Here is a 9,998-nt window from a genome sequence, read left to right as displayed (position 1 = left end):
ATGAATACAACACAGGAAACACTCAAACACCATATACTGCAAGAATGAACTGACAAAGCAGCAATTCTAGAAATTCTATTTTATCAGAATCCATGAATAGAAAAAAGGAGAACATTAGAAAAGACTGCAAATAATATTGTATCCCTAACACAGAGGTGGTTATAAATTTGTAGAAGCCATAAATTGAAGCCATTTGCCATCGTCAGTATTTTAATAGCCCAATGAAGAATCTGAAAATGTTCTCTATTAAGATCATAACGATTCACTTTAAAAGAGAAAGCTTCATTAAATGACCCTCAAGAAATGTCATGATGTGCAACATTTACTTTCATAGCCTCAACAGAGGAACTTCTAAAATATCAATGCATGCCCCAGAGACAATGGAGAACTTATTTGAAAAGCAAAGCATTGAAAACCGTTGACTCCTGAATATAGATAAAAGAAGCTATGTGGCTTTTCTGTATATTACATCACATGACAAAAAAATTAGGGAGCTGAAGGGTTGGCTCGCTCAATAAAATGCTAAACGAGGAAGCATGAGGAGCCGAGTTCAATCCCCCAAAACCCATGTGGGAGCAGCTGGGCGTGGCACATGCCTGTGATGCTCGTGCTGCGGAAGCAGAGGCAGGAGGGCCCCTGCTTTCTGGTCAGCAAGCTTAGAGAGAGACTGTACCTAAAAACGTAAGGTGGAGGACACTGAGAAAGACAACCTCTGGCATGTACATTCACACACAAAACCACAGACTACATACACATTCACAGTGTTCATATCCACAGTCCTAGCACTTGGCAAGAGGACTGTGCATTTTGAGGCCAACCATAGACCTTGTGTCAAAAATATTGCAAAGTAAATTAATATATATATTCTAAGCTGAAATTACTCTCTCCTTCCCTTAAATAATATTAAACATACTTCAGCAATCTATTTTATTTAAGGTCTTTCACTAGACAATAAAAATAGTCCATTCAGTTTAAATATACGTAAGTATCTTTGCATGTGCATAGAAACTCCTGAACAGGAGACAGCAAGGGCTCCTAACATTTGCTTCAGCCCACTGAATTCATCCTGCTGGATCCGTCATCTCTAAGTTCTGCGATCAAACAGTCTGTACATTCAGAGGAAGGTGGCTCAGTTCTTGGCTTTTCCTTTTTTCACAGGAAGTTGGCCGGTAGCCTCCAAGTACTTATTGACGAGGTCTTCCTGTGTGGACGGTAAGCACGGCTGGTATCTGCAGTACTCCATCGTGTACTCTCCTTTTCCCTACAGTTCAAGACAGAGAGATTCATTTGCGTATGCAGAGTGAAGTTGCAGTGAGTCTTCTGAAGAGCACTGATGTGAAGTTTGACCCTGCCCTAAAGCTGCTTACCTCTGTGCAGGACCTAAGCTCCGTGGAGTAACCAAACATATCATTTAGGGGAACCTAAAATCAAACAGAAGAAAATTTTAGCACTATTTGTTAAAAAATTTTAAGGAAAACAGGGGTGTGTTAGTCAGCTTAATGCCTTACAATTAGCTTTCTATGACAACTCTAAGTTAAAAAAAAAAAAAAAAAATCAAAAGCCAGAGCCTTATTTCAGACAGAAAACCCTACTTTAAAGTTATCTGACAGGCATAGTCAGAGCAAATCTTTCTGTTTCAGACTGTACACTACCGGGGCGTCAGCTTCTCACCCCGAGCTGCTGTCTACCTCCAGATCACACATTCACAAGCGTGTTTTCTATGGAAACATTAATGAGTTTCCACTGCCTAATCTGTGTGTGTGTGTGTGTGTGTGTGTGTGAAAGAGAGACAGAGAGAGAGAGATTGGGTATTTAACCCAGAGCCTCACACATGCCTGAGTGCATCACCACTAAGCTGTACCCAGGGCTCCTTTGGGGACTGACATATCCTGACAGCAACATCTTTATAGAGGTGATCTATAACGCGACCAATACTTTCTCTTACATGAGAGTTAAATTAAGACATGTACAGGTCAGAGAATTAAATACGAACCTTCTAACATAAGAAAGCAGCTATATAAATAAGGTTAAAACAGGAAAAAAGAAGTATACACCTAAGAAACAACAAATTCACTAAAAAATTATAGATATTTAGAATATATATACACTCATATATAGAGATGCTAAATAAACGTATGATATATATATCCAAGATTCCTATTTTTGGCTTTTGCACTTAAGAGTTGCTCTCACAGAAAATCACACAAATTGCCAAAACCAAAACTAATTGATTACCTTCTGTGGCTAACGAAAGTAAGACATATCTGCATCCCCAGAGGGGTTCCCTCATGAGGCTGAGGCTGCAGGATTACTGTGAGTTCCAGGCTAGCCTGAACTACAGTGTGAAGTGTGGGACAATCAACGACTGCACACATCTGCAGGCAGTGTGAACTGTGGGATGCCCAATGAGCACACTTACCTCTGCATACAGTGTGAAATAGTCCTCTATTCCATCTTGGCCTGTGATTACTCCATGGCGCCGGTTAATTCCTGCGATTACTGTTCCCTGAAATTCATTTGGAGCTATAACTTCCACAGACATAATAGGTTCAAGAATACACATTGTGGCATTTGCCAAGGCTAGGTTTAAAAATAAAAAAATAAAAAACAACAAGAGAGAAAGTTAAGTATATTAGTTATTAAAGTGACATTCTCTCCAGCTCTACACATGAGACAGATGGTACTTTCCCAAAGGCAATAAACTTAAATTTTCCCCTGGACTCATTTTTTAAATAGTAATGGGAACAGTTATGCATGGGGAAATTCCAAAAGAAAAACATTTCATTCCGATTTTTCAATTAGCACCCTTAAAAAAAAAACCTTAAATCTCTTTAACCTGCAGAGTACAGAAAACATTAATCAAGGCTCACATTATGTAAGCTGGCCGGCTGTGCCACCTGTTCTCTCTGGAACTCTGGTCTCTCTGGTCTCCCTGATGAGACCAGCGTAAACCTTTCTTACTGGTCTTTGGCACGCGCACACACACGCACACACACAGGCGCACACACAGTGCAGGAGAGGGTGCATAGAAGAAAGAATCGCGTCTTTCAGAGTCTTTCCTTTCTAGGCTGAACAACTCCCCTGCCTGACTTGGGCTTTTAGTTTCTGTCCTGTAACAAGTCATTTGCCTCTTGTGAAAACAGCCTGTCCAAGTCTTAAGTTTCTTTACCAATAATTAAAAAATATCAAACTAAATGTTAACAACCACTTTAACCCATTTTTGGTCTTGTCTAATACACAACTACTACACTTTTTAGTTACAAATACTGATTAATATTTACGAAGAAATTAAAACAGAACTTCAAAATTTACACTTCAAATATTTACAAAACTTTAGCAGCAGGGCTGGAGCACAATCTTTAACCTCAGACTGGCTGCACTGTCCCCAAATGAGAAGTTTTAGGCAAAACACAGGAAAGGCAGCTAAGACGCTATTTTGTTTTAAAATAACCATAGTCTTTCCAGAGACATCAATTTGTTTGTAAGAAATGAATTAGCAGCCATTTTTGTACATTCATATAAGCACTTCTAAAGAGACCACAGTCTCAAGGGCAGTAACTGCTCGAGTGACAGTGTGACACATGTCGCTCAGTACCAGTGGGGGTTTGGCACCAGGACCTCAGCTGGGTAGCAAACTCCAGAACTGCTGCACTTTCTGCCATTTATACAATGCTCAGTGTTTGAATATAACACTGTTACGATGAAGAATTGGGTTCTAGTAGCTAATTCATGGCAAGTCTATGTAATAGAAACACTGGTGATTCTCTGTGTCAACCCACTAGTAAAAACACTAGTACCGGCAGGCCAGGTGCTGCCGTGGCTAAACGAGCAGGTAGTCAAGGACTAAAACTAGTCTAGGTTTAACTTTACACTCCAGCAAACTAGTATGTCAGCATGGGTTCTGAACCTCAATTCTCTCAGCATTAAGGTCACTGTGAAGATAAGCTCACTCATGTAGTCAACACAACACAACATACACAAGGGATCAATAAATGCTACGAGCGGCAAGTGGGGCAAACATACTGGGCAATAAGTGTCTTGGCACAATGCTAGGTCAAAGGCAGTGTAACAGGAAGAACTGTATTCAGTGTGCCTAAATGGATGTACACACACACATATACACACGGTACATTTCCGAGTAATATTCCCAGGCAACTTGGCAAAGTTCAAGTGATGGGCCTATTTCTACATAGTAAGGAGATGAGACAGACTCAAATCCAAAGCCTGGCATGGAATGGCAAGAGAGCCTAGAGAACAGACCGCTGGGCTAAAGACGTAAGGACACAGTGCTGGCTGTTTAGAATGGCTGTAAGCAGTGTTTGGGAGGTAAGTATGGTGTTCTCTAAGAACTAGTTACGGAACACCCACACCCACAGAGCCAGACCAGACCAAGCACATCTAGTTTCAAACTTCAGTTTTAAGTTTCATCATTTGTTGATCTCTATGCAAGTTCAGATTGCCTGTTTGTTTGTTTGTTTGTTTTTGTTTTTTGAAAATCTAAAGTATCTCCTAATCTTGATAGTATATCAAAAATGTTAATATATTTTACTATATATAATAATAAACCCATTAACCTAAGTATAAGCTACTCTAATCCTCACCCCGAAGCCCTCAGGTAGTTCAGGGATATATACACATCAATTAGTTAATGCGTAGCAAGAGTTTCCTGTGCTTGATTTTGTTCAATAAAATTATTTAGTATTTTGTTGTTTGTTTTGTTTTGTTTTTTTTGAGACAGGGTTTCCCTGTGTAGACCTGGCTGTCCTGACTTGCTCTGTAGACCAGGCTGGCCTTGAACTCCAGAGTTCTGCCTGCCTCTGCCTCCTGAGTGGTGGGATTAAAGATGTTCACTTTTAACATTTTAAAATTTCCTCTTTTTTAGAACTTTAAAAATCAATCTTTTACTTTTTTTCCAAATCTAATGCCTTTTTTTTTTTTTTAAAAAAACTGCATTCTATTTTTGGCAAATATTTGCAATGTTTTTATGGATAAAATGTGATTCCATGTATTTTTGCTTTTATGCATGAAGAAACAGTCAGATGAAGAACCCAAATCAGCTGTTTTTCTTGTTAGTACCTAGCTTGTATGCACAACTTGGTTTTACAAAATGTTCCTATTTCAGTTATAATCCAGATTTTTTCCTTTGTACACCAACTAGGCAATTACTCATATTTCACTGACTTTTTCATTGACATATGTGTTTATTATGAGCATACACATCTATCTTTATTTATATTTAAATATAGGAAGAGCTAAAAAGGATAATGTGGCATGTTAATTGATAAATGGAAAATTTATCTTAGTTTTATCTAATCTCTCTTTCCATAAAAGTTACAAACTTCTAGTCAAGAACCAGCATAAAACAATTGGTACTTTTTAATTCAATTGTATTTCTAAAAAGTATTAAAGTGATTTAATATTATTTAGCTTAAGATATATTAAGTAAAGAATATTCCAAGGTCAAAAGGTGAGTACTCTAATCTGAGTTATGCTCAATAACATCCAAATCATTTTTTTTTCTTCAGATTGACCAAATTCCTACATCACAGACTACAAAGCCTGTTTATTTATTTACTTAATGTATGACTGCTCTCTCTCTGCATGTACACATGCACACCAGAAGAGGGCATCAGATCACATCATAGATGGTCATGAGCCACCATGTGGTTGCTAGGAATTGAGTTCAGGATATCTGGAAGATCAGCCAGTGCTCTGAACGGCTCAGCCATCTCTCCAGCCCTGCAGAGCTTGTACAATACACAGCTGATATAAAGAAAATTGAGTCAGGCATGTAGGAGGTCTCTGGGCACAGGGGTCTTTTTTGAGACTGATACTCTAACAAAGGTTCTAGGTTATTCATGGAGATAACCTAGAACCCCAGCACAGATGTAGCCCATGGCAGTTCAGTCTCCAAGTGGGTTCCATTGTAATGGGATCAGGGACTGTCTCTAACATGAACTTATTGGCCTGCTCTTTGATCACCTCCCCCTGAGGGGGAAGCAGCCTTACCAGGCCACAGAGGAAGACAATGCAGCCACTCCTGATGAAACCTGATAGACTAGGATCAGAAGGGGAGGAAGACCTCCCCTATCAGTGGACTTGGGGAGGGGAATGGGTGGAGAAGGGGGAGGAAAGGTGGGATTGGGAGGGGAAGAGGGAGGGGAGCTACAGGGGGATACAAAGTGAATAAATTATAATTAATAAAAATTAAAATAAAAAAACTGAGGATCACTTATTCTTTTTACAACTCAGGTAGACTATAACTACTAAGTTTAAATAAAATAATGAGTTTACAAGCTAGTGCAGAAAGCAGCAGCCTTTCTGGCCCCTGCCCAACAGTGACTGGAGATGCCAACTGAGACCAAAAAAAGTTCAACAAGCTTGACATTCACACAGAACCAATAGAATTCTGATTTACAGAATGGTTTGGAAATAATGATTAAGACATATTAATTCTCTACTGTCTATTTCAACTCTCTTCGATGTAAATGTTTTATGAATCATAATTTTATTATGTAAAGACACTTCTATATATTACTAAGGAATTGGCAAATATCAGATGGGATTGAGGAAGCAAAGACAATCAATTTTATGATTTCAGAGTAACTGCGAAGTTCTCTTGCTGGATAATCCTGATGTCAGTTGCTTTATGGTCATTAGGTTTCCACGCCCCTGAATTAAAAGCAAAGAACCAGATATGCCTGCCTGCAACTCCTCAGAACTCTAGTTCACAGTTTGAGTAAGTGTATTATCCAGTTTGTGGAGGGTGATAATTTTAGCAGTTTAGCAGGAAGTCTGTATTATGCATAAAGTTTACTGAATTCTTTAAAACAGTTTCCCATTCTCATAATAATGCCTAACAGCTTGAAATGTGATATATGAAAAAATTACTTGCAAATTTATGAACTGCTTAACATTTAAATAGTTAAAATAACACGACTAATTTATCCTTAACATACTTAAAGTTCTGAGCACTTGTCTTTTCTGTTAAGACCAGAACTTCAGATTATATATGAACTTAAACACCCAGATAATCTAGAACAGGGTGGGCTCTGGTCTTTGCAGGAACAATGACCTCCCATACTTACGAACACTGCAAGTACTTGCGCCTAGCACACTCTGCCCCAAGTTCTGGACGAAGAAGACAGTGCTGCTCTTGAGGCTATGGCAGTCTCCCACACAGACTGATACAGAAGACATCAGGACAACATACCTTGTTTAAGAGCACCTTCTCCAGCTCGGATGAAGGAGAATTCATTAGAATCAACCATGTGGTGTGCTCCATCTTGCAGAATAAACCGTAGTCCAGAAAGCTTATGTCCAGAAAGTGGGCCTTTTTCGCAGGCATCCAAAAACCCCTAACAATGAATGAATACAACGCAATGAGATTTCACTTGCAGAGTATTACCCAAAATACCGGAACAGGTTATTGCTCAGAAGTGTAATGTTCTTATGATATATGTTGTCTTTCACTTCTCAAAATACTTCTGAGTAAGTCTGGCATTTAGATGAGCAATTCTCTAGAAAAGGACAGCATATAAAGGTGGGAGCTGGTTAGAAAATGAAGTTAAGGGCTCATCATCACTGCCCTACAATCTCAACTACAGAAATTACTTAATGCTCACACTCCCTTACAGACACAGCAGGACCTTCATTTCACAATAAGGAAATGGAGGAAAGGCCAACTAAGGTCACCAGCCTTACCAAAATCTGTGTGCACACATCGGCTGTTACAGATCAATTAATACTTTGCCTCACTGGCAGATCACATCATAAAAACCACTGTGTAAATGCACGACGTTGTTAAGAACGAGAATTAAAGGAAATTTCATTTTCTCAAATGCAATTCATTTTTTAGAAGACAGCTTCATTGATGTATAACTCATATACAACAAACTGCAACAATTTAAACAGTTGACAAATTTGTCACTCATTTTCAGTCACTTATAGAACTCTAATTCAGTCACATAGCCATACACACAGATCATATTTCTGACATTTCAAAACTGTACATTATGTATCCTGAAAAATATGTAAATTTTCCCCTTATGCGAATTCTGAATATCATCTCAGGTATTTAGAAGTGTGAGAATGGCAAACTGTTACCTTAAAATAAAAGTATACTAAATGAAATACATTACCAACCAAAAAAATGCTATTACTATTAAAACCAAAACTATAATCTGCTGTTCACAAATTAACAATTGCTTAGACTGTACAGCCGCCTTAAGCGAGTAACAGGGAAAGCAAAGCAAGCACTGTGTGTGTGCACAGCTCTTTGTAATTTCACACGTGCAACCTTACCTGGCCTCAGTATTTTTGAAGGGTACAGTAAGTGGTACAGGTACTCCCAATTTCCATATTTAAAAAGGAAGCAGGGGCAAATCGCTTTGAATTCGAGGCCATTCTGAGCCACATATAGACTCCCTGTCTCAAAGAAACAAACCAGCTCCGAACACTCATTCAACAAGGAGTGGATTCAGCAGCAGCAAAAATGCTATAGAGCAGTTCCCAGGTGCTGGGACTCTTAGTGCACATAAGAGCACACACAAAACTGTCATCACCCGATGGTGAGTGCTCTCTGTCACGAACAACTCCACATTTGGCTAAGGCCGAGGATCTGGCTTGCTTCCATGTATGTGGACCTATCTGCATTGCCCCCGTGGCACGCCTGGGTTGGCTACCCAGAGGCTATTTAAGTTGTGGGCTGGCTTTCCCCAGGGTCCGAGGATTGTTCAATGTTCCTGAATAAACCGCATTGAAAAAAAAAAAAAAAAACCTGTCATCACCCCCCAAGGATTATAATAAAATGATGATGGATTATAATCAATGTAGTAGTATCAGCCTTATGCAAAGAGACTTTACACATGATTAACAGAGCACTGTTTCCAGCCCCTGAGCTGGAGGTTCTAAGATGGAAAGCCCAGTAGTCCCATAAAGAAAGATGGTTAACTTAAACCATGGTAGACATGAACAGGACAGAAGATGAAGTGTGATTTAATCCAAATAACCTGCTTTCACATAGAGACAAATGCCAGAGTTCTGTTAAGCACTACCTTTTCAACAGCAGGTACAAACTGCTTTGGAACGTTGGCCCCAAATGTTTCATCGGAAAACTCCAACTTAGTGTAGTCCTCTGGGGGCAGGGGCTCCAGCACACCTATTACTTTTCCATACTGGCCGGCACCGCCTGACTGCTTCTTGTGCGTAAAATCAAACCTGCAGGTGATTTAGGAGGAGAAAACAAGCAGAGCATTCGTAATCAGCGAAATGAAAAAAAACTCCCACTAATTTATGCGAAGATCCACATTTCATATTTTTTTCTATGATGGCCAGTATGAAATTTTATTATAGAAGTTATTTAGAAGGAATTATCTTCTGTTCTTCCTCATCAGTGAAAGTGAGGCATGCCACCTAAGTAATCATGACTTTTCACTCTTCTAATAGAAGGCTCAGTCTAAGGCTTCTAATAAAGTGCAGACCGAAGAGCTCAACCAGTCTGGACTGACGCCCTTCCATGTCACGCAGTGCAGTGATCAAGGATGGTTACGTGGAAACGAGAACTCTGATGGGTCCTACCTCACTTCAGTATTTGGCATTACAGATTTGGGTGATTCAAGGGAGCACTTTGTGTAATAATTAACACCTGAAGATGATTAATGACGACATGACAGTAACGAGCATCAAAAAGGCTCTCAGAAAGAAATGAACACAGGTTAGTGTTTACTTCAAGCCAAGGGATAGAAGAAGTATTTTACACACATATCAAACATGGAGACACAAGAAAATGGGCAGCTGTTTCTTAGGAAACATGGAGACACCGGGCAGCCGCTTCTTCCTTTAATGAGTCTTTCAGAGAGCACTTTCAAAGTACTCACAGTATCTGCAGGTGAACGGACATTAATGGGTGAGTCTGTAAGTGGCTTGGAAGAACTCAATGTAAAAAATGGTAGGAGATGCAAGCTTGGAAGGGCATATTTCCTAAAGAGCCCAAGGGT

The 9,998-nt window shown here is 39.4% G+C and overlaps 1 protein-coding gene across 2 annotated transcripts in view; it reads right to left on the bottom strand.

Moving 5' to 3' along the window:
* Nucleotides 1–913: 913 nt before the first annotated feature.
* Nucleotides 914–9,998, bottom strand: part of Gfm1 (G elongation factor mitochondrial 1) — a 45,922-nt gene continuing 36,837 nt past the window's right edge. For both annotated transcript variants that reach the window (XM_021659627.2, XM_060378407.1), the window contains 5 exons: nt 9,057–9,219; nt 7,214–7,358; nt 2,420–2,580; nt 1,368–1,421; nt 914–1,261 (listed from right to left, as the gene is read on the bottom strand). In XM_021659627.2, coding sequence (XP_021515302.2) covers nt 1,130–1,261; nt 1,368–1,421; nt 2,420–2,580; nt 7,214–7,358; nt 9,057–9,219 — 655 coding nt within the window. In that variant the 3' untranslated portion in view covers nt 914–1,129. The remainder of the gene's footprint in view (nt 1,262–1,367; nt 1,422–2,419; nt 2,581–7,213; nt 7,359–9,056; nt 9,220–9,998) is intronic.

This window comes from Meriones unguiculatus, chromosome 2 (assembly GCF_030254825.1).
Source record: "Meriones unguiculatus strain TT.TT164.6M chromosome 2, Bangor_MerUng_6.1, whole genome shotgun sequence".
In the NCBI taxonomy this organism is placed as follows: Eukaryota; Metazoa; Chordata; class Mammalia; order Rodentia; family Muridae; genus Meriones; species Meriones unguiculatus.
The sequence above is the reverse complement of the archived record's forward strand: the minus strand, read 5'-3'. Positions and strand labels throughout refer to the sequence as shown.